The sequence below is a fragment of the Prorops nasuta genome, unplaced genomic scaffold, assembly GCF_024137725.1.
Source record: "Prorops nasuta isolate Cenicafe-Biocafe unplaced genomic scaffold, Cenicafe_Pnas_1.2 PNAS00005, whole genome shotgun sequence".
NCBI classification, from domain to species: Eukaryota; Metazoa; Arthropoda; class Insecta; order Hymenoptera; family Bethylidae; genus Prorops; species Prorops nasuta.
Genome location: NW_027116802.1, coordinates 5,335,489 through 5,360,587, shown reverse-complemented (window position 1 = coordinate 5,360,587; position 25,099 = coordinate 5,335,489). Strand labels below are relative to the sequence as shown.

General features: G+C 40.3%; 1 protein-coding gene across 1 annotated transcript in view; it reads left to right on the top strand.

Moving 5' to 3' along the window:
- The window catches only part of LOC136773530 (glutamate receptor ionotropic, kainate 2-like), a 42,135-nt gene that overhangs the window by 2,708 nt on the left and 14,328 nt on the right, over positions 1–25,099 (top strand). Inside the window, exon 2 of the mRNA XM_066727273.1 lies at positions 18,120–18,232. Within this exon, the coding sequence (XP_066583370.1) occupies positions 18,139–18,232 (94 nt within the window). The 5' untranslated portion in view covers positions 18,120–18,138. The remainder of the gene's footprint in view (positions 1–18,119; positions 18,233–25,099) is intronic.

Here is a 25,099-nt window from a genome sequence, read left to right as displayed (position 1 = left end):
GCCTCCCGCAAGATTTCACCGCACAGACCTGCTAATCCTACAAAATATCAGCTGGCAAATGAGAATTAAAAGTCAAACCGATAAATTATCATGCGGACTACTCGCGGTTCCTCCCCAAGTCGATGTTTTATGCACAGACACCTGTCACCGTGAATATGCTCGCCCTGCTTTGAGCTTTACAAATATTTACGCCCCTCTCTGGAATAACTAGAAGGGACGAGGGGCATCGTTTCATGTTTCCGCACACGTTTTTCCGTCGCCATATTTTCCCACAACTTACCACCAACTAATACTGCTTACGCTTGCCCTTTATCGCTACCGATAAAAATGATCATGATAGTAATAATGATAATAGTTATAGAGGGAAATAATTAATAAGATTTTTTAGTCGTGATTTTCGTCATCCTGAATATAAATGTCATTTATTTCGCGACAGGGAGAGAGAGAGAGAGAGAGAGAGAGAGAGAGAGAGAGAGCATCTTCCACGATAATGCTGAGCAATCATGGCCAGATTCGCGAGTTTTCTTTTAGCTGATACAATGAAGCGATTGTTCGGGTGTGAAAATGACGACGAAAGATTTGGGTCGTCAGACTTTCGTTTCATCTCCTTTTTCTTGTGTTATTCTTGCTCTTGGCTACTCCTTATACTCAACTCACTATCCACCCTCCTCCACCCCCCTTCACTACCTCTTTATAATCCTACAGCTATCTTCCTATTTCCACGCACAAAATCCTTCTCTACCTCTGGCTACGGATCTTTTTGGAACTTATATAGCCCCGTATCATTTGCATTTATACTATCACTGGGTCATTCGTCGGATAAGAAAATAAAAGGAGAAACCACGGTGAGGCGTGAGTAAAGGAAAAATTGTAACCTGATGGTAACGTTTCGTCTACTCCGCATTTTCCCACGTGACGATACTTTGTCAATTTTTGTGTAACCGTTTCACTCCCTACACATTTTCTCTCGTCGACGGAAACAAACATTTGCTCTCGAAAAATTTACATCAATCCTCGAGAAACGATCTTGAACGAATATCAATTTTAAAGCTGGTTATCAATCAAGAACGTTAGTTGAAAATTTATTTCTTCCTGATGGTTATGTACTTGATTAGTGGTTTTCTATATAATAGAAAGAAGGAAAGAGCACTTATCCCTCGAAGTTGAGTAGAGAATGGATAAAATCGAATTACTCCGACGATTCTTCTTTCTGTAGTCAGACATCTGTAGATCCAAGTTAACCAAGCACGGCCATTAAGGTATTTGTCAATTTGCTAAAAGGAAGTATTTCGACTAGCCAACTGACTTGTTGTTGCTGGGATGGAAAAGTACGGTGAAGGAGAAAGGGGAAGAAAACTCACCCTGCAGAAATATCGGCAGATTTCCGGCTAGCTCTTCGCGTCAAGGATAGGGGGATGTGGCCGATTTCACGGCGATTCAATTCCGGGAGAAGAAAGTTGGAAAGATAGCTGGGCATGGATGTACGCTATAGTCGGAGGTGAGACCACGAGCAAGAAGTACGCGCGGCTTGGCTTCGTTGGGCCGTCCAAGTTTGCTAGAGTGGAAAGTTCGAAGATCGTGGCCTCGAAACTATGATCGCTTACGCGCCACCGGCCTATTCTCGGTAATTCGATTACGTTCGCACAAATATCGATATACTGCCCAAGATAAAGTTCCCTCCTGCAATATTCCACTAGGGCCAACCTAGCTATTCTCCTGTACTACCCACCAGAGAAATACCGATTTTCTTCCATTCGATAAGAAAACTTACCGTGTTTTTCCTGCAAATTTCACGGAAAACCTCGTTTCCTTCTTCATTAAGGAGCACGATGGTAGAAGAGATTTGAACCAATTAAATTATTACTTCGTTTTTTACAAACATTGTTGAACGCAAAATCATTTTGTTATATTGTATAGTATATATCTGAGAGTGCATGTACTACGAAACGGGATTAAATATCGTTAGCGAGCATTTAACTCGCGTCATTCGGAGTGAGATCGATCATTTTGCGTGTGTGTGAGATGGTATCTTGGCATAAACATTTATTATTACGATATATTTATGTATTATTGAAAAATACTGATCACGTAGCTAAACAACACAGGACATTAAGTTTGGCTATGTATTTCAACTTGAATACTTAAACAATAACTGACTGTATTATTGACGCTATTAATCTTATCTCGAATCAGGGAGGAAACGTCGTTATCGTACGTGTGAATGAAATAAAATATTTATTTACTTAAAAAACTGAATAAAAAGTATAAAAGGAAAGTCATTCGATCTGCGCATAAACCCTCGTTTATATTCTTTTTGCAACGACTGTTCTCGAAAGAATTAGTAGCACCGTTGTTTTTATCGACAGCTAGGCTGTATTGAAGAAAAGACGAAGAGGGGGAAGGGGAAGGGAGGATAAAGGGAAGAAAGGAGATTGAAGTAGGTCGGAATGATTTTTATTTAAATATCGATTGGGCTGGCTGTTAACGCTAGGCGACGAGAAATACGGATTTTCCAGGCAGGAGTTTTAATGGGTCGCGTAATTTAGCGTTGGCATTTTCAGCCGCAGGCCCAAGAGCCCTGGATGCTGTATGCACCGGATGCCCCGTTTCCTCCAATCACGATAATTGAAGACTCTGGACGCCAGCGTGTCGCGCGCCGTCGCGTCACTCGCCAACCAACACACAAATTACTCGACTTCGGAGCTACGGAAGATTACGATCGTTGATTATACCGATGAAACTGCACAAAAGCTAATTTAAGTGGGAACAAAAGTCAGCCGCGAGAACTTCTCATCCTGAATGAATATTCGACGAGGCTCCGAAAGGCGAGGGATTATTACACACTGTATCGATATATGTATATACCAATGCGTGAAAGGACTATTAGCCTTACTTTCTAGAAAATAGGAATTTATGGCATTGTATACATATAGCTACAGCTGGCTCGATCGAGAACTGCATTACGATTGGCTGTAAATATTTGACTGGTCCGCAAAGCTGAAAAGAGAGCTTTTTACAATGAAAAATATATCGATAATATGCCCAGCTAGATTTGAAATGCGCAGGGAGGGACCAGTGATGGAGAATGAAATGGCGCAGAAATGGATCGGTATCCGTATGCTCGTATCACTTTCGATCCGATTGGATTTCGAGCTAGCTCGAGCTATGCTCAATTTGCCGCTCGTGCTTTTTACCTATACAAATGTAAGCGTTGAAAGAAATTCCACTCATAGATTTCGATAAAACTGCCCTACGATATATATATATGCATGTATGTATGTATTAAGGGAAAAAAATAAACAACTTCCCATTTCTTGGATGTTCTTACTTACCTTATCTTTCTTTGCAACTATATGTATATAGTATATATCCGAAAACTCCTAAAGTCTAAACGGAAATCGAAAGAAAAGAAATCCATCGATTTGAAACTTTCCACGAGAAAGCGAATTCTATTTATCCATTCCGACTTTTTACTTTCTTCTCAAATCACTGTACCCACTTGTGCCACCGTTTACCTATACGCTTGCTCGTACCTGCATTTGTCTCTCTCCTTTATCTCGCCTCTTTCACTCCAGAAACCACGGGCAAGCTAGAGCTGCGTTTCAACGCTGTCAGGATACTCGATTTTGTGCTTGATATACGTTTCATCGAGTTTACTCGGATACCCCTGTGTACACGCGCCACATACCAAACCAGGGAGATAAGATTCTGGACAAATAAGGAGATCGTCCAATCGCGAAAATCCCAAAAACTGCTTGAGATTTGTAAAAATGTTTTTATCGCGATATACGAGCCAGTAAACGTGTCCTTCGCGATTCGATGCAGATTATTTAACGGTTGGGTTATTGTACAACTCGAGCTTCTCGCATCCTCTCAGAAATCATATCTCGATCCCCGCGTATAAACGATCGTACAGCTGCACGGAGAATCGACATTTCAGTAAAACTTTCTCGAAGCCTCTGAAAAACAGAGCCATTATAGTGTGTGCGTGTATAACCACAAGAATATTATTATTTTCTTTTACCTTGACGACGCGCGTCAATAATAAATTGGCAAGAATCGAATTTTAGCATGTGATACGAACCCTTAGAGTGCGGCAAAAAAAAATCAGCAGTAGTTGAATAGGTCCTGTAGAAAAGAGATAGAAATAGATAAAGAGGGTGCGTGATGGGAAGAAAGGAAATGTAGAAAATTCTATCGTTCGAATGGACTAGGTGGCTACTTGCGTTTTCTCTAGCAAAGGTCCTAGGGGTTATCACGCTTCATAAATCTCGTCGAAGCATGAAACCGATGCGAGGACACAGAAAGGAGCTGCTGCGCGTCCTTCTCCCACAGCCCGATACTTGGCTTCAGGTGATTTTCTACGGAGTCCAGTGGCGAGAATGGCTACTCTGGCTGGGATACAAAACTTACACTTGCTAGGAAACGTTATGCCGCCTCGTAAAGTCAATCTCTCCTTGCAAAAGAGTCATTTTCAAATCCGACAAGATTGCGCAATGATCCGGCAATATTGGCCCCAGATATCAACGATACATCGCACCGATACGACTGTTACTCTTCACAATCTCTTTTCTATACCCCTCAACGATCTTCGTTCAATATCTCCGAGAAATTTTAATTAAAACCGATTAACGATACTTCATCGATAAACAAATTTCATCCACCTCGTTATCCTTTTCATTCTTCCCATTTAATTTCTCATTAGGAAAGACGCGATTCCTATCAATCGTTGCATTATGCAGATTTTTCACTGTGGATAAAAACGATTATTCTTTTGACAAATACAATTAAGCAGAATTGTATAATTTATGTTCCGCGAGAGATGTTGACTTTGGTTACGTAGCGACGATTGGAGCATAAAGTTGGCAGTGGTGATTTCGCATGGGAAAGAAAGTGAGCGAGTTGCCAGGTGAAATGTTAAATGCATGTATGCAGTGGACTGAGTTGGAGCGAAGGATTCCATTGGCGAACGCACGTTGGATGGACAGAAATATAAGTTTTATAGCTAAGATTAAACGTGTTCCGACGTTCTCCTCGCACGTGCCAAGGCGCACTTGGCCAAGCTTAATGCGAGCTTTACATTACCTAGCAGGCTATATCGTACAAACTGTAAAAGCGGGCCCCCGGCATACGTGACATTGCTGAGTAATGGAAACGGGCCTGCGCGTCCATCCTGGTCCGACGCGCGCCCTCTGCGAACTACGCTCTTATACCAGCTTTCATCGGAATGAATTTTCATTAAAGCACGCTCGAACAGACGCAATCGCACGGAAGATTCTCCTCTCTAATTACTATACAGGCTTACTCGCTCCATGCACTCAGGAACAAAACCAAGCTTCGTGAATATTTTTCAAAGTCTCTCTCGTCCAAACTTTTTGCTTCAAACTGCATCAGGAGGCGAGAAAAGTTGGAGCGTTTCTTAGGGCAAATTTTTTAAATAAAGTACATGCACGAGTGATTTATCATTATGCGTGGATCAGGATAACAGGAAGGAAGTAAATCGTATGGAAAGACGAAATGATATTGAATCTAAGGTAAATATTTGTAGCGAAACATGCATGTAGTATAACTGTTTGCTTAATGAATCCAATTAATCTGGCATCCGCCGTGTATGGATAGTCGTTGGTATTCCAATTTCGCTTAGCGCGAGTAAACAGGAATCGGTGATATGCTTAAGATTGGTAAGAATTTCGCGGTTCGTCGTGATCCTTGCTTGCTGGAGAATACACGGAGGGACGAATGGGGGGGGGGGGGGTGGGGGTTACGAACGACTCACAGCGCATCTTCAGGAGTTTCCGCATAGCAGTGACAGTGAGTAAGAAGTGGAGACGAGACCCTTCCGGATGAAAATGAACGCTCACCCGGGACTACTTGCCCTGTCAACCGAAAGAAACGAATCGTCCCTGCTCGCGAATTATCACCAAATAACGCACCATAGTCACGATTTACCAATAACTCCCCCTCGTCAAATACGTAGTGTACACGATATTGTCCTATATCGCGCGCATTGCAGAAGAAAATATAACCTCTCCTCCAATTTTAATGAAGAAGGTGACCGAGAGCAGCTGCAGTGCATCGCGATATATATATATAATAAAGCGCCGAATATGTCTCGATAGATGATAGAAACTGTTGGCGTGTCTTTGCCATCTACCAAGCTGAGCCACCGATGCATCCACCTGAGGTATATGTGTACCAAGGAATTCATTTCAATGACATTTTAAAATACATAGGACTCTACTTCCGGCAAATGCATAACGCATGACATCTCCGTTTTCTCGATTGAATTTCTTACTTTTCTCTCAAATAATTCTACGCGCATTTTCTTAAAATCTTATCTCGCTCGCCGTTTCATTATTTATGAATCATATGAAAATCTTGATATCGTTATATACGACATATCTTCTGCAGGGTAACACGATCGCTTGAATTTCCTCAGCTCGGCCTCCTCTATCGGATATTGTTTTATTTTCTCGACGATCCGTGAAATTTCTTCGTGGCATCGGCGAGCTAGACAAAAGGGGAGCTGACGTTTCTTGCATGTGTTTCTGATCGTGTCTTCCAACTGCCACGCCTGCCGAGTACGAGTCGTAGGTTATTGCACGTCTCAGCCAGCAAATAAGGTCGTGAAACGTTCTAAGATGAAGCGACGCGTCGCTTGTAAGAAATGAATGTCATGCATATATATACCGAACTGCATCGCAAGTATTTTCACCGCGCTTAACTACAGCCTATATTCTGTAGTACGTATGTACCAGTCGCTTGATCTTGCTCAGTTTTGTCGACAGTCGTTGCATCCAATGAACACTCGCAGCTATTCTCATTAATCTCCTTCAGACTCCCCCTCCCAAAATTTTACGTGCGAATTGCGAAGAATTATCCAAACGTCAAGCGCGCCCCATCTCTCTATTTGCTTCTTTTTAATTTAACGGATAAATTTAGCCCCAGAACTTGCCTGTACCGAACGAATTGCGCCACGGTTGCGGATTATTGCTTGCCTCCGTACTACTTTCCGATATTGACTTTCAATTTGGCAGTGGCTAGTACAGTCCGAACTTTAAAATGTATCTAGTTATGTCTAACGGGCCGTTTTACGTTTTTTATGGGGCCAGATATGCCGGCAATACTGCAGGGGCGATACAGCAACAATTTAACCGCATTGAAATTCATGCTTGATCCCCGCATATGATATATATATGTAGCTGTTCAATTTAGTCAAACGAGCAACTAGAGGAAAATTAATTTTCCCTGAAATAATTGTGAAGCTTGATTTTTTGTTGGGTCTGGATGAGAGAGAGAGATAAGGAGGGAGGGGGGGGGGGGGTTATATGGAGGAAAGAAGTTTGGGATGTGTTTTACGATGGTGAAAAGAGGAGAAAAGCTTAAGAGTGGTGGAAAATATTACGAGTGCCGGGTGATAATGGTGTGCTGCACTGGTCGTTCATGAAGGGTCGTGGGAGAGAAAAGGAAGAAGCGTTGGAAGAGGAGGCTACTGGGAGTTTGAAAGCCCTCGTTACTCTCGCCTCCATTCAGACCGAGTTTGGGCCACCAGCCAGACGACGAAGATCGCGTCACAATTCTTTTGGCCGCGTCGAATCGCAACTCGCTTCGCGTCTAACTGTATCCGCGTTGCCACCGTTGCACCCATGCAAATTTCAGACGTAATAACGCACAAACAAAATGGCTCTAAACTCACTGGCTGGCAAACAGTTCACCAAAAAGGAAATCCATAACACGAATGCACTACGTCCTTGCAAACCATTAACTTGGATAGTTTACCAGCGATATCCCGCGAACAGATTGTTTCCATCGAAATTCGCCTCCTATCTGTCAACTTTAATCGAACCTGTTTACCCTCCTCCGTGTTTTCATCCATCTTTAGTCCTAACTCTCAAGTATTCACCCTACGATCAGCCTCTTGCTACTTTTACGAGTAGAATAAAATTTCCCCTGAATTAAAGGATTATGGAATTTGCTCGATATTCGTATACAACGAGAACTCGAAAATGGGACAATTTTCCCAGCAGCTCTGACGAATTCGCAATAGATTCATTCGCTTCTTCCGCTTGAGGGGCATAACGATAGAAACGATGGCAGTGAGAGACGTGCCGTTGGGATTGAATCTGTTTTTAAGTGAAAAACGAATGGCTTTCGCTGAGGGAAAAATGACACGAGAAAGGGAGACGACTGTATACCTATATATATATATATATATATGGTTGGTGAACGTGTTTAATAGAGGCGACGAATAGAATGAGGAGTGATAAAATCAAATAAAGATACTATAGGAAGAAATATTAAGAGGAAAATATAGGGAGAGGGATTTTTACAAAATTAAGATAAGTCTTGGAAAAAACATGGAGAAAGTACCTTGCAGCTATATCAACTTTCTCGGGTTTGCGCACAATTCGTATTCTTATACACAGCTATATCCATATATATATATATATACACCAACCGAGCCACGTCGCTTCGACTGTTTTTCCTTTCAGCAACCATTTATCGAGTTTAATTAGACTACGCGAGGAATAAAAAATACAATCTCTCAAAGAGATACACGTAGAGTAAGAATACTGCACTTACCCATCAGGCCTTGCACTAGCTCCTCTCTTCGATGCTTTACTCCAATTTGAGAGGAATACCAAAACTTAATACCCTATAGAAATATTGTTTCAGAATTTTGTTGTACGTATACCAAAGCTGTGGAATTTCGCGAAAACCTCGTATAGAAACTCCGGAGCACGCGCCAGCTAGACGTCGAGATAGTATATCAACAAAATCTTCAACTATTATCATCATTATTACTATATGAACCGTGGAATAAAGGTAGAATAATTCGTATGGAGAGAGAAATTGTATCGTAGCTTAATCATAAACGTTGAAACGAGCAAGTTTGACGATCCTTTCGACTACCGTTATTGGAATTGAAAAAAACGATTGGGGAATTACAGGATGTATCGAGTTTTTTTATTATTGAGAGAGTTTGAACGCGCGAGTTGAAATTAGCGTTGAACGAAGGTGGTTTTTTTTGCGAAACGAAACAGCAAAGTTGGAAAGACTGTATAGAAAGAGTTTTATTGAAGACGCGTGAAGGCGAATATAAAGGGGGACGATGCTACGTTTGGAGAATGTCTCGCTGGTCGACCTCGCCTCGCCTCGCCTCGCCTCGCCTCGCGAATTCTACTCGTCGTAAAAGTTAGCTGTCGTTCCTGAGTCGAATTGAAAATGCGGTCGCGGATGGCGACAACGATTTTTAATAAAAGCTAAGGAAAGGGCTGGAACCGCGCGATTTGTCACGGAACGTTTAAGGCAGGCAGGCTAGCTGGCTAGCACGTGCTTTCGCAAGACCGCGCAACCGCGCGCGTTAAACTTATCGCGTCTCCTTTCAGTTAGCGGTGACCCATGATGCCAGCCAATTCCGTAATTTACCTGTTGGACTCGCGGCCAAGAATAATCTTCCCGAAAGCTTATCATCCGTAACTATATATATATATATATATATATATAGCAATAAAGCTTGTCGAAATTCCACCAGCTAATCTAGTCTGCATGCTCGCACCCGAGCACCCAAGAGCACACACCCCTCGCGATCCTGCAGGACTCACCCCATAATGGCCATAATTCACCTCCCGCGCACCTTCTTTTTCTTCCCACTCGCCGGCCATAATGAACAGGGCAAAACGAAATTTCAGCACAGCCGCCGCTGCGCTCGCGGTGGCCGCGCGATATTAAGGATCTTCAATCAAAAGAAACCGGGCTTAAATTAAAATTTTAATCAATTCGCCTAGCTCGACTCTCCTCAGAGCGCGGGCTGCATCATCTCTATTATAGTGCCCTGCAAGAATAACCTCCCGACAGATATACGTAGTTGAGATTTCTTCTATAATTTATTCAATTTTTCGGTTGTAAAATCAAAGATTTTCCTCGTGGTAATCAAAGTCCGCATGAGTTATACTCTTATGTTTAATATAGGGTGGAAGAGTTATCGCGAGGTGCTGTAAAATCTTACCGCTAGAATTTCATATCCCGAATCCTTTACGTTGAAAATATACAGTGGTAGTATGGTCTAGTGGATGCATCTTAAACTTTAAAGTTTACCCACCTAAGCATACCTACCTGCAAGGACGACTACGACTTTTGTTAGAATTTACGAGCTCTTAAATTATAGCAGTTCGTAAGTGATTTTCGAACGAGATATATATATATACTACTACAGTAATTTTTTATATTTTCTTCGAGAAGATATTACGTAACTGTAAATAATGATGCTCCTCGGAGTACTCTTTATTACGTCATTTTGGGTCGTAGTCCAGACTGATTTTGGGATGCAGACTTTGGTTGGTGTATGATTCTCGATCGAATTTAATTTCCTGCTTGGAAAATGGTGACACTTGCCGTGGAAGTTGGTCGGAGAGGGCTCGAAGAGGCAAATATGCAGCGATGATTGATAGTCGTATAGTCATAGGTGAGAAAGCAGGCGCGGTTGGAGAGTGCATGGCTGGAGTGCGAGGAGGCAGTCGCGCGTAGAAAAACCATTAGGGGGAGCTTTCTCGAAGCAAGCGTTAAGAGAAATAAGAAGAAGGAGAGAGACTATGCCATCAATAAGACGTTACCCGGCCGTATAAGAGCGTTTCTCGTTGAAATTATTTCGCGGGTCGACAACCGGCGTTAAAGCTGACTGGAATTATAGGAGGGACCGACCAGAACCCGCCGCGCCAGGCGCTCGGCGCTCGGCTCAATTCTATACGAAAACTTTTCCAAAGTAATCGGAGCCTGCTCAAAATGCTCGTCCGTGGACTTTAATTTTCCAGCCGCGCGGTGAAAATATTAAAAGCTTCCGTCCGCCAAGTTTTTGCCAAAGAAGAAACAAAGTATTGCCTTTTCAATGGGAGAGAATCTTTTCATGCATTCGATTTTATCCAATTAAAACTCGTAGGCAGAAACTGCACGATTATGATGGCTAGCGAACTTTCTAATCATGTTTTTTGATGCTCATCGTCCATCGATCTGGAAAAAGTTCTTACACTCGTATATACATACGTATATATATATATAGTCACTATAACAGAGTTGGCGTTAGGTGGAGCGTATTTAGGGCGGCGAGTACCAAATTTAGATCAGTGCGTGGCAATGGTGGCAAAGTCATCGGCCAACCCAGTCCACGGGAGAGGAGACATTTAGTCTGGGTTTATCTTTCGAGCACAGCAAGATTTCTCCTCGTAGCGTTCCCATCCAACAACGAATTATTTTCAAGAAAAACATTCAAGGACTCGAGACTAATTGAGGTTTGATCGAGTGTTCAAACGTGAGTGAAAATAACCTTCTGAAAGTTTCCTTAAGCGTTACGTGGATAAAATTGTGTCAACCATGTAATTGTAAAAGTAAATCTTCTCTCGATTTTCTTCAATAATAGTGTCCACTTTTTTCTCTCCGAACGAATCATTCTAAAATTTCTCGACTCGCGCGTACCGCGTTCTCCCTTCGTTATTTATCTCGATATATAGGGCCTCGTACAATATTCTACCTAAGCTCACGTACGCGTTTCTTGCTGGTTAATTTGCAGGACCTTCGAAATATGTAATCGACTTTAATCGAGAAGTAAAGTACTTAAACACCGCGCTATTTGCAGGTTATTGACGAAACATCGTATTATGCTTTCAGCAAAGAAGTTTCCATGTAGGTTGGCCAAGCGTTGCAAACAACAACAATAGTGTACAATTTATTAACTAAGAGGGCAAGTATAACTTTAACTTTATTAACCATGAAATAATTCGTCGTTGTTCGCTAAAATTTAAACGGTACACTTGAGTGTGTTTGATGAAAAGAGAAATGACAAGCGGCGTAACAGAAATTGTGGCAAGTCCAGTGGTGGAAGGAAATGTGTATTCACATCAGTTGCAAGCAAGCTTGCATAAATTCCTTATGCATGCATATTTCCAGTAGTAGTACCTGCGTAACGAAGCCTGGGTTTTGCGGTAAGAATTAGCCGTATGTTATTATATAGGTATATATATATAGTATATTGTGAAAAAAAGAGAATTTCCCGAGTGTGTTCACGGTATAGTCGAGTATCCACAGCTGCATGTAAGCGATGGAGGAAGAGGAAGGTAGACGGAAAAGAATGAAATAAAACGCGAGGCGAAGCACGAAAATCGTTCTTTGACGTCAACTACCATTCCACGCGTCAAGCTTTCCACGCGGTCTGCGTCCTTAAAGCCGACGTGTCAATCTCATTCTTTGAATTCTCCCACCGTTTACACTAAAAACGTACCTCCATCCCACCCCCCTCCCCCTCCCACCATTCGTAACTCTACCCGGCAAACTATTATTTCCCGAGCCAAAGAGAAATCGGAAAATATCAAATTTCGATCTCCACGTTTCGATAGGGTCCTCGTAAAAAAAAGCCCTAAAATTTTCAGATGGATGAGAAACGCGTATCGAAGAAAAATTTCGATGGTTTTGATCGTTGAACGAGAACTTTTATTGTTTCGCCAGAAAGAAAAACGAATCTAGAGGTGCATAGTGGAGACATATGTTGATAAGTGCAAGACTGATTTTGTCGCTTATCTTCGTAGCGAGAAGCTCGGAGCTTTCAGACCAACGTATCAAAATGTACATATGACAGAAATATTTCACAAAGAGCTTATCCTGACTCTCATTTCTCCAGCGGATTTTAAACATGCAAATGCACAGAAGCTCTTATACAGATTTTTCAATTTTCAAGCAGTAAGAGAGATTCTCGATATTCTTATCTGCATTCTCGCGTTAAATATTATCCCCATCCTTCTATTGCGATTATTGTTCATTATTCCCATAATAAAACCGAGTGTAATTAGCATACATTATTGCAGCAGGATGGAAGCCCATTGGAGGGCCCAGCATGATAAAATAAGTAACTCACTCGTATATATAGGATCATATTTTGTGACGATTAATGGTGGACTGGTGCTTTAAAGCTTCACAGCATAATTGGTTGACATTAGAAGACGCGACGATATATACATATATGTAGATCGTATAGACTAACGTTGTACTGGTTGGCTAAGTTTGACAAGGCTGCTAATGCAAAATCGTAGCTACGTTTCCACTATCGCGGTGGAGAAACTACATTAATTCGGTCCAAGGTAGTTGGGCGAATGTTAAACGATGTAACGTTATTTCGTGAGCACGATCGTTTACCGCCATATAACCTCTGGCTAAGAAATTAAAACGTAACTTTAACTTAAAGCTAAAAAGGGATAAGCTTAAGAAACTCCTAATCCGATTTTCCAGCGAGTACGTGGAATCCTTGAGGAAACCTAAATTTCGCTTATATCTGAAATATGCAGCGAATCGATATCACACAGAACCTCCTTCTTCTCCGGTAATGATCTCGTGAACGACCAATTACAATTATTCGTACATTCGGTGTATTAAAAAGTGCAAATTGAGGTTTTTTTATTCATATAGTGTAGGTACAAAATTTATTGTTTGAATGTTTGCAGAGTTCACGAAACGTAGAGAGTGAAGCTTTATTTTACAGAAATAAATATATTTAAATCGTTGTATTTCTTGTTCATTTTACCGCGCTATCAAATTTTTATTCATTTAGAATAATAAAGAGCAGATTTTATTAAGACTACTTGAAAAGAAGACATAATAACTCAAGGAAACCGTTATATATATATACATACAGCTGTAATAGCTGAATTAATTGTCCGAGGGACGATAAAATAATTGCTTTAGATATTGATCGATGTTAGATGGATAAATAAGTATAGCCATCCTTGTGTAATGGCGACAAATGTAGTCGAGGGATGAAGGTTTCCACGTACGTAGGAATGCAGGAAATAATTACTCCGACTGTACTCGAAATATGCTCATGGAGGAAATGTGCAATTTGCATCGATTGCTACTTATAATCCGCGACGTGTGCCGATAAAAACAAAGCAGGTCCTTCTTTTTCCGCAGAGCTTGACATTATACTTTTGCGTTTCCCTGGTGTAATAAGTTTTTTTCGGTACACACATCGACAGTCATAATACAGCCCGGGGCATTTCAATCTGACACGACGAAGTAAGCGTAAAAAGATATACGTATGTACGTACATCAATAACAGCAGCAGTAACCACTCGTCGAGTTGATTGAGTCTACTACGAATTGCTTGCACGAAATTGCTATTCTGTCCTGCACATATTTACTCAATCCACCAATTTGCCGAAATTTCCTTTTGTTCCCATTCGTCGTACCAAGCCAGTACCGACCTTCGCGACGTTTTCTGCTTCCTCTCGTATAACTTGCTGTGTATATACAGAAACATTAGTACTTCTTCAATTTCAAAAAGGATATATATTAATTAGTTGGTAGATATTTAGTAATTAATAAACGCTAGCAACATGATTCTAATGAATAATTATTAATTTAGAATAGATGTTTACATCGTTAAATTTATAATGATATCTGGTCAATTAATTATGGTATATGAGAGGCATGACTGAGTAACATTCCGTTTGCTCGTTTCCGTTGAATATCCGTGCACCTTTTTGAATCCATCGCTGAGAGTCAATTAAATAACTTTTAAATGCCTCCGGATAATTAAAGCTCAAAGCTCGAAGTAGGAACGAAGGCTGACACAAGTTTCGAATGAAGGACGAATAGCTGGTAGAAACAGACTTTTTTCTCTATCCGATAAAAGTTGCATCGCACCAAATGGGCTTCTCGCATATTGACCTTCTTTTCCAACTCGATAAATCCGTCCCTCCTCTTCACAGCCCCTCTTCTTTATTCATTTATCAAACTAGCTGCTTTAAATTGTAAATTAACCTAACTAATGGACGAGTAGAACTCAGATTGATGTATTTTTGCTAATTAATGTCAGTTTTGTTGAACCTTGGAAAATGCTTTTTTACTTCCAAGAAGCACGTAAAACTGGCCAATAAACACGATTAATTATGAAAAATGAAATACACCGTCGGCACTAATTTTCTTTTTGTTTCCGAGTAACTGCATATAATTATAACGTAAGTTTCGTGAATGAAAAGAGCAGTAAAGCTGCGAAAGCTCAGATTGTTATAGCAGTCTTGTCGTGGAGCTACCACGATCAAACACTGGTTCAATCATAGGATTCGGTATAATTAACTTAACGCTGACAATTAAAAGCAGTCAATAAAGGACATAGAATCAGGTAGAAGAATTTCCTAAATGAAAAATTGATATTTTATATCGAACTTTTTTCGGACCATGCATGCACATATGAATCCATAAAAAATTGGGTGGTCTCTGCTGCAGCGGACTGTGAATTGCTTTGACAATTCGGATAAGACGTGTATAACAAATTCATCAATTAGTCGTAGAGCTTTAATCTCTAAGCTATTTGGGATTTTTCTTTTTACAGCTAAGTTAACGCCTTTAAATGGCTGAGAACCGGACCACTACTAGATGTTACGTTTATTTTATGGTTGAAAATTACCGGCTTTATTTGCTGGTGCTCCGTCAGAAGGGACCACGGACCAAAGTATACTGCAGTTGCTGCTGCTGTTGCTGCTGCGTATCCGGAAGTAACCTGCAGTTACGGTTACGACGGCGCCACGGAACATTTTGAAAAACGTTTCCTGCCCATAACGACTCCGCGTCACACGATCCATCGTTAATGTCCCTCGTAAACACGTCGCGTTCGAAACAGTTAGCTCACATCAGAGCCCCCTTGGTCCAGATTAAAAGTCAAAAATGCGTACAATGCAACCACCATCACTGTGCACCCTTCGACACTCAGCGCCAAAATGGTCACGAGGAATATTCGAGGAAAAATGGAAGAATTCAATTTGAAATTGAAATGACATGAGACATAAGGATTAAAATGGTGAGAAACGTTAAATCTTAGGAGAAGAGGCTGAAAGCTTCGAAGGGATCTTCGAGTGGTTGGTTTTGGGGCTGACTTGAATTTCGCTGGATCTCCATCGGTCGGGTTTAACTGGACTTGGGTAGAGGGTATAGAAATCGAATTAAAAATACTCGAGCGTGGCCGTTTCGATGAAAGGAGGATGTGCTTTGTGATAATTAACTCGCAGGCTAGCTGTCGGCCACGTTATAACGATATCACGTGGAGCGCCACAAGTTTCTCCATATCATCCACGTCCGGGCCAATTTTCATCACAAACAGATTATACTGTCCAGCACTGCACACGTCCCCCTAATTGATAATTGCTTTTTCTCTCCTCGCGAGAAGATCGGGCAGAATTGAACGTTATCGTGGCAGCGCACACCTCATTAAATATTACGTAATCCCAAACATTCTTCAAGCACGAAAGCCAAGCCAGTGGTTCTCATTGTTCGTAGAAATGCATTGTGCCAGGGTCGTTTGTAAACTTTTTCCAACGGCAGCATTTAATTTTTTTAACGCGCCCGATCATATTCGCAAAGGCGGGAAAAGCTTGGTTGAAAGGGAAGGCGTCTTGAAAAATGGAATCACTTTTTCCACGTCGAGTCCTCTAAAAACTCTATTCAATGAGGAAATAAAAAGGGGAAGGTACTGAACAGGCATTATACTAACGGTTTTATTTTACAATTCGTCCTAAATAGCTCGGTAATGGCCGGTAAAAACGATCGCACCACGATTCCCCGATGAAACATTTGCATCCCCTGCAGGAGCTGGGTCCATTCTCATCTTCCTTCGGGAAGAACTTATTTGCATAAAGATTGAAATAATCTCACGTAATTGTGGAATGAGCCGCACTAGGTTTCATAATTTCTCGAGGAATCATGTGGAATCTTATCGTTCCAGAAGAGACGAGCAGAGAAGCACAGAGAGTCACAGGCGCGTAATAAAGTGAGTTTACAGCGTGGCAAAATTAAAGTGAAAGTGCGAGAAATAAAGCGCGAACGAGTGCGAATGGCAGCGTGGTAGACGGTGCACTAGAGACTACTAGCCATGCAAGGGCTTTTCTTTACTGGCACGGATTGAGCCCAGAAAAGCGAACCTCTGCTATTGACGAGCAAATGCAAAACACCCAGTGCATCCGTATCCGTGCACACAGCGACCGTGTTATGCGATTCGCTCGCATGACTTGAGCCGCACGTTCGTGACCGCTGACCTTTTCCCATTTTCATACGTGTCACGAAAAATTATCATACCTCATCTTACCCTCTAAATTCTATTCCGTGCATTTATATATATATATATATATATATATAAACCGCATCCTATATACCATCGTCGCTATTCCATCTCGAAATTTCAAATAGCGAAACTCCACATTTCACCGACCATGCAAACCTGCAATTGAGAACAAAAATCATCAGCTGAGAGAGGTCGATACTTTGACCGAAAAAATGCCGTTTGGCAAGAATTTAGCATTTAAATTCTGCCTCGTGGTGCTCGAAATGAAGATTAATAAAAAATAGAGACAATAATAAAATAAATGAAAAAAATAGGAGGCTAATAGACGGTCGACTGGATGGAAATTGGAAATATTGCATAATGGATGTTGGTGGTTTATTTATTATACGTGGTTAACTCGGCGCTAGTTTGCATCGGTGATAATATCAATATATAGATCTCCATTATAGGTCGACGCAGCGCTATGTAAAACGAAGCACGCATTATATTCAATGGAATGTACATTCTGCGCTCAGAGAAATACCAAACAGGACGGGCGGTGCATCAGATACGAACGGCAAATGCGTTTTGATTGGGAACCTAGCGAATCCGATTGAATCTATCGCTAAGCCTGGCCCCAGTCAAACATTCAAGATGCTTTTATGACGAAATTCGTAATGAGCTGCATTACTCCATTTTCCCTGCTCTCCTCGGTAGCCTTTTTCCGTCATTAAATACACAAACTATATACATATATATATATATACATACGTATATCTCTCTAGATTCAAATGCAAATTATATCTGTAATTCCGTGAACGATGCGCTCCGGTGAGCGCATCGGCAAAAATCGTTTAAAATTTACCAAACGCCCAAGTAAAGCACACACACACACACGCACACACACCAATCCCGTTTCGATTAATTAATGATTTCCCCATATTTTTATACACAAATTCGCAATACTCTCGTATCTCGTAAAATTTAACATTTTCCAACTAAATTCGATATTGACGTTTAATGGGAAATTGAAATTTTCTTTCAGGCTCTCGTGGCTCTTCGATATGAATCGATTTCGAATCTTTTCCTTCGCCGGGTTGATTCTGTTGTTGCTGGTACCGTGGAATGAGTGCGCTCCTCCAAGAACGATAAAAGTTGGTAAGTATTTTGGATAATCCTTGATGACACTGACACTTGAGTGGGACAAGCGGCAAGCGGCGAAGTGGGGGGGGGGGGGGGGGTGCGGAGGGGTAACGCGAGCGTAAGCTGTTGTTTCGCGAGCGATAAAAACTCGATGAAAGGACAATAAAGGATGGTGCTAGGCTGACTGGGTTATTTAATCAACACGAGGAAGAAAAATGACGACGGCTACGATAATCCCGGCGAGCTACGGGTTTCCCGCGTTAACCATGAAAGCCGCTTAATATGTGGACACGTAAATTGCACCTATCTGACTCTGGCTCGGTTGGCTAAAACGGAAACTCCCGGATGCGGTTTATCGGCGAATTATGCGGCCGCTCGAGAGCACCCCATTCTTCAGACCGCCAAAACGAATACACATTAGTCATATCAACCTCGTCCACTGTCTTCCTATGAAAATGTCCAAATATTTGCTCAACCGCTTTCATAAGACCATCCCCCTCCTGCAGGCGCATTAACTCGAACCCTTTCCTCTTATATACTTGTCTCGCTGTGTGCTATACACACGCACACACACACACACACGACAGTTCTCCACAACGCAACCGTGTTTTCTCCTCTTCTATTCTACGCTGTGGTGGTGGATATATTCATGATACTCCAGCTTATGCACCAAAGATGCCACTCCGGCTAGACATTTCGCGAGCTACGTCCATGGGAATTCCTCGAAATATTACGTTACGCAAAAAAACTCGAAATTATTCTCATGTGCGGATGTACCGGAGTTAAAAAAATGCGAATATGAAGATCGTTAAGGGAACTCTGGGCATTCTCGTAGTTAAGCTTTTAATTTGCTTGGAGAGATATCTTCCACATTTTATTTCATTCCCTATTGAAATGTTTGATTTTTATCAAAATTCATAGTGTGACAGCCGAGCTTTGCAACGAATAGGTAACGAACGTAAGGCAGAATCGATATCGAAAAGAGTCTAGTGTCATACTAAACACTCTATTATTCCTGTGGCATCTTGCCAGCTAACTTTTTCAACCTGTAATTAAAGAAGTTTGAACGTTTTTAAGGTGATAAAATTCTATAGGTATATATATATATATATATAGAATAGTTTAAAGATATAAATTAAAATGAAAAGAATATATATACTAGAAGAACTAAATTAGTTTACATGGTAGACTTTTTATCACACGCTTCCAATAAAATAATCGATGATGATTTTTTTTTCAAGTTTCTCACTCAGTTTAGCAATAAGAGAGTAGTATAAAATTCTTGCTATATTCTTCGGACAAACGCGTGCAGGGAAATCAGATATAATATACATACGTAATAGGAATATAGAAGAGTAGTCATAAAGAAATTGTGAAAAATAAACGAGGGTAACAGCTTTTTACTCTCTCAGCTTATTTCATAAGCATAGGATTGTGAGTAAAATCCAAGCGGTACCAAATATAAACATGTAGAAACCCTGGTAGAAAATAAAACATGGCCCTGAACAGATCCTGACCAGTTCACCTTAGATTTGTGGGGGCACTGATAAGGAAAAGTAGCCAGGGCATTGTCGGGTTTGTAACGCTCAGGTTGACCAGAAACTGTTTAGTGAAACTATTGAGGCGGTGATCAGTATTCCCCGCTAATCCCCTAACTATTTTATTGAGGTTATGTACACTGAGTATTCAACAATTTTCTTAATAAATTCATTTTTTTTAAAGCTATAGAGTAGACTAGTGTAATATAATGCAAATGATAAAACCAAATACTGCATTTGGCAAAAAGTCAGCTTATTCAATTAAAACAATTTCATTCATATTTTAAACTATGACTGTCACTCTGTCAATAACAGTTCAAAATATTAATAAAATTATTGTTTTAAGTGAATTATAAACTAGATCACTTTTTACTAAGCACCGTACTTCTCTTATCCTTTGTATTGTTTTACATCAGTCTACCCTATAGCTTAAAAAATAATCAATTTATTAAGAGAATTTTTGAATACGCTTAAATGTGAAGGATTTTAAATGAAAAAACACACACACACATACACATATTACAATATGTTTAAATTTTATCACAATTGAACTCACTGCAATAATACAATAAGCTTTAATATAACACATCCGATCATCACCATGCATATGCATTGATGATCACTACGGAGATGGCATCAGTTATTAAAAACTAAGTGAAACTGATTAAGCCCTAAGCAGCGCCAAATCAGTTTTCCTTTAGATGTATCTCTTGACTTACCTATGAAAATAATATACATGTAAATGGTCAGTGCCAAATCAGTACCATGTCAGTTTTCCTTTACCAGTTTATCTGACTATAAGGTGGTCAGCGCCAAATCAGGATTTGATCAGTTTTCCTTTAATCAGTTTCTCTGGGTAGATACTAGATAGGCCATCGACAAAACTGGATGAATTTCTACTAGGGAATCTGCAATAAAAATATGTATATGAGAGCCGAAGGATATACGAATAGAGCTTTTATCTCTTGCTTGGATTAAATTTGAATTCTGCTCGAGCTCTTAACATTGATAATTATTTACTCTTCACGTAATGGCTTCATTACTAATTAATGAATATAAAGTGGGCAAAAGTTGGAGAAATTATGGTAGAATTTTCAAAACGGCGAATATTATAGGCAAGAATTAAATGGTAGGAAATAAAAATATTTTCGTTGACAATAAATGTTGGAAAGCAACAAAAGGGAGGCGTGTGGCGTATTTGGGTTGAATTTGTAGAGAGTGCATTTGTATGTATGCCAGTGCATGCACTTTAGATCACGCATTCCACGTAGGCATTTCGCAGTGCAACTTGTAGGAAAATTCCACGGAACATTCGGGGAGGAAAAAGGGGTAATCCCCATTTGGATAGGGCGATTTTTGCCATTGGCGGCGCACCGGGCTACGTTTTGGAGGGTTGAAACTTAATCCAGGAGCGAAAACGCCAAGCGGAAACCCACCCGGAAGCCCGTAGAAAGCAGAGATGGTACGGTAATAAGGTAATGAATGACTAAATGGATTTATTTATTACCGGCCGGAATCGGGCGAGTTGTATTTATGAGATACGCAGCCACGAGTCGTTACATGCAGAACAAAGACAGTGCAGTTAGTGTTGAAATCTCACCGAAAATGACTGGAGTATATATTTAAAGTAAGATGCATTAACTCACAGGATGCTCGAGCGCCATGTGAATGGAAATAAAAAATTAAAATTATACCGGCTAAAATGTGGTGGGCGGTCTCTGAAACAACGCCCGGCCTGCTAAGAAAAATATATCTATATCGATTGTAGTATTGATTAACTGGGATATTTTTATTCTCATTATAAATATTTGTTAAAATAGTATGAATGCTTTAAAGTCACTTAATTATTTATTTTAGTACCATTAGACGAAATAACGTTTATTATTGTTTCAATAAAAGTGGGTTACAGTGTATTATATTAAATAATTTATAGAGACAATGAAGTATTTTAAATTTACTATAAACTTTTTATTTCTTTAGTTAAAAAGCTTATTACATAAATAAATGGTGATGAGTGCGATTATGTAATATTATACCATTCGAAATACATTGATAGATCGATAAATGTGTTAATAAATTAAATGAGGTAATCATCTGCAAAACTTGTTATATTTACAGTTTTTTGTATTAAAATACAATGACATATCCTTTCAGGTGTATTTAAATGAGATTTTCACATTTAGGTGAAAAATAAGAATCTCCAATCTTAGTCACTTATTTAATATATTGTATATACTTCGCTACTTCACCAAAACGTGGTGCATTACTGCTTGTAGCAAGTTTTGCAGTAAAGTTTTATACCTCACATGAATAATAATATGCTTATACTTGTTGGCTAACCGTCGTTACGAGTCTCCTAAAGGTAACAAAAAAAAAAAAAGAAACCAATGTAAGCAAATATGGTCGCAAAACTGTTTTGCCAGTTGAACGTAATCAGATTTCAGTAATTATGACTAACTATAACGAAACATTAACTTGGTTGTTTAAACGCGAGCAATATTAATTATTATGGTTCAGTGAACTATAAACCTAGTTAGTGTTACAATTAAAAGAGTAATTTTTAAATTACTGAAATTATTGTAGTTATTAAAAAGTAATTTACACAAGTGCTTAGCTACACGTATGCATTATTCAAAGATTCTGAAGAATATATAAATTGATTAACAACTTTAATAATTCATTGATAAATATTGTCTCCTCAGCGACAGAGAACGGATTGCTATCAAGTTTACTATATCAATGTTTATTAACACTACGTATACATGCATTAAATTAACTAAAGTTTCCAGATCGATACGCTGTATTATTTATTAGAAACAATCGCGAAGATTTCGACTTCGTTTCCGAAACGTTCCCATCAGATTATAATAATCCAGAATCTCCGAAACTACAAACGAAGAATATATGTTATACGAGAGTTATAGCTACGAAGAAGAGCGCATGGTGGATTTCCGCGTATCACGCAGTATCCGTTAAAAGGGTTTATATAATTTACCGGATTGTGCAATGTATTCGGTATAATTTATAACAACTTATGTACATCCGTATGGACGTAGAAGCAATCACTCCGAAATGTCTCGAATGCACGTGTTTGCAATTCAATCTCGCGTTTACGGGACGTATGGCGCTCTACCATGAATGTGACGTGCACAAGATAAATTTGATTGGCTCGATTGGTTTATCGACCACGCGTGACCACTCCTGTAATCTCCGATACGCATCATGCCTAATGAATTTATAAGACACATCCAGTTAGGAATCCCTGTATCTCTCTATACGCGCGCAATTCTCATGGAATCCATAAAGCGAGCCCTTTTAATATATATCGTCTCCATACACTGGGTCTTCGGTGGATTTTCCTATTGGTTCTCGCGTAAATTTCCGTAAAGTTATCCGAGGGAAAAGGAATGGAGAGTGGAGTGTCGTTAGTTCCATATTTTACTCGACTGTTGGGGTAAATTGGTGTTGAGGGCGTTAGCCGTGTTGGGATAGGTCGCGAGCGAGGAAATGATTTAGACAGAGGGGGCTGCTCCGGCACACGAATGTAGAGGGTGCACGCAGCCATTCGTTTTCAGGATACTTTTCTTACGTGTCGCGTCTATATCGCGACTGCTTCTTATGTATAATGTAAAGGATGTTTGCGGAGATACAACATACAAACTGCGAGTTTACTTCAGCGCTGGAGATGCCAGCTACGTGACGTAGCGCAGTGTCACGCGCAGCGCCAAATCAAACAATGCAGGACCAGCCCCAAGCTGTGCTCGCTCCAAAAAGATAACCTCTTTCCCAATTTCTCAGCTCGCTTGAACGCGCGAACACTTTCTGCACCACTCCCTTAAGGACCCACTCGAGTAACTCCTTTAGGACCAATAAAAATGCTTCTCCGCTCTTATATATACAATAACGACAAACCTATGCTGAACTTTCGGCGAAATATTATTACCACATTATATACTATATACTCGCGTAGCTCTTTCAAACGAACGATAATTACATCGCTAATAAGGAGGGGTAAATACAGTCGTTGTAGCAATATAGGCAAATGTGGAAGTTGGCTACGAGTAAAGACGAATTATCGGTCAATTAAAGCAACGTTAAAGCTAAAGGATGCGTGAACCAACCAATCATATAGACTTCCGCGCGTTATGAAGTTCTTCTTATATAACATAATTTACTTGGAATCTCTTTATGAATTAGAGCAAGCATGCATGATGAGATGTTATGAATTTAATGTGGAGAATGAAAGGAGCTCGGTAATAAGAGACGCGGAGATGTGTATCGATTGGAGAACAGGAGGAAGTGTGGGAGGAGAGAGGGGAATAGCATAGTGGAATAACAACGGTCTATGAGTGTAGGCGCCACATTGCAGTTGTCGCATTTTACGAGCGGTAAATCGTAGCTCCGACACAAGACTATCTTTTTGTGACCTTGTATAGCAGCAGCGGCATATAAACCAGGTTGTCGTGCGAATTAGAAGCCACCACCCCCTGCGAGCGATCCGATAAAATTTCCATCGTACTCTGGCAAGAAATTGCAGAAAAACGCTTCACACTACTGCTGTACTACATTGGTAAGGGGCCGGGCAGTTTATAAAGACTTTACTCTCTCGTAATCTGCTACTGCACAGAAGTCCACAATCACGCGCTGCAATAAAACAAAAGTATCTGAATTATGGCGTTAAAGCGTAGAATGCGGAAACAAATTTGCCTTTTGGATCAAGCGAGCTGATAAAATTTAGTGGATTTTATGCGCTAGCACTTTGTCTTTTATTTATTTCAACATTTGCATGGGACAGAAAAAAAAGAAGGAAATTCCATGAATATTTTTATCCAACACGTTTCCACCTCACCGAATTGATAATTCTCATTTGTAGGGGGTCGCCTTTATAATTTGGCGAGAGACGAGTTCTCAATTTCAGTATTTTTCATAGCGGCGCGCGCATGTTACATCTCGCGATATGTAGTAATATTAAAGTAGGAGGTAAAAGACCTTTCTGATAGTACGAGATGTAATCTCGTAAGCTCAAATGTTTTGTTGCGAATGCCCTAGTTGTGTGGTAAAAGAGAAATCAAATTTACAGAGCGAGGGAAAACTCTATTACTGTTTTTTTTTTTTTTTTTTTTTAACAGGGAAATTTAATTAGCGTGGATCTTTATGGACGAATGGATTGCAAAAATTGAAAGAGTCAAGTTGGTTGATGGAATTTGAAAGGAAAGCGAATCGACTGTTCGACAGCCCATCGTGGAAAAGTTTGCGCGAAATAGAAGGGTGGAAAGAGTAGGAGGGTTGCTCGCGTATCTGCAGTTGCTCCGCTAGCTATTCCGCGACTGCTACGTTATGAAAG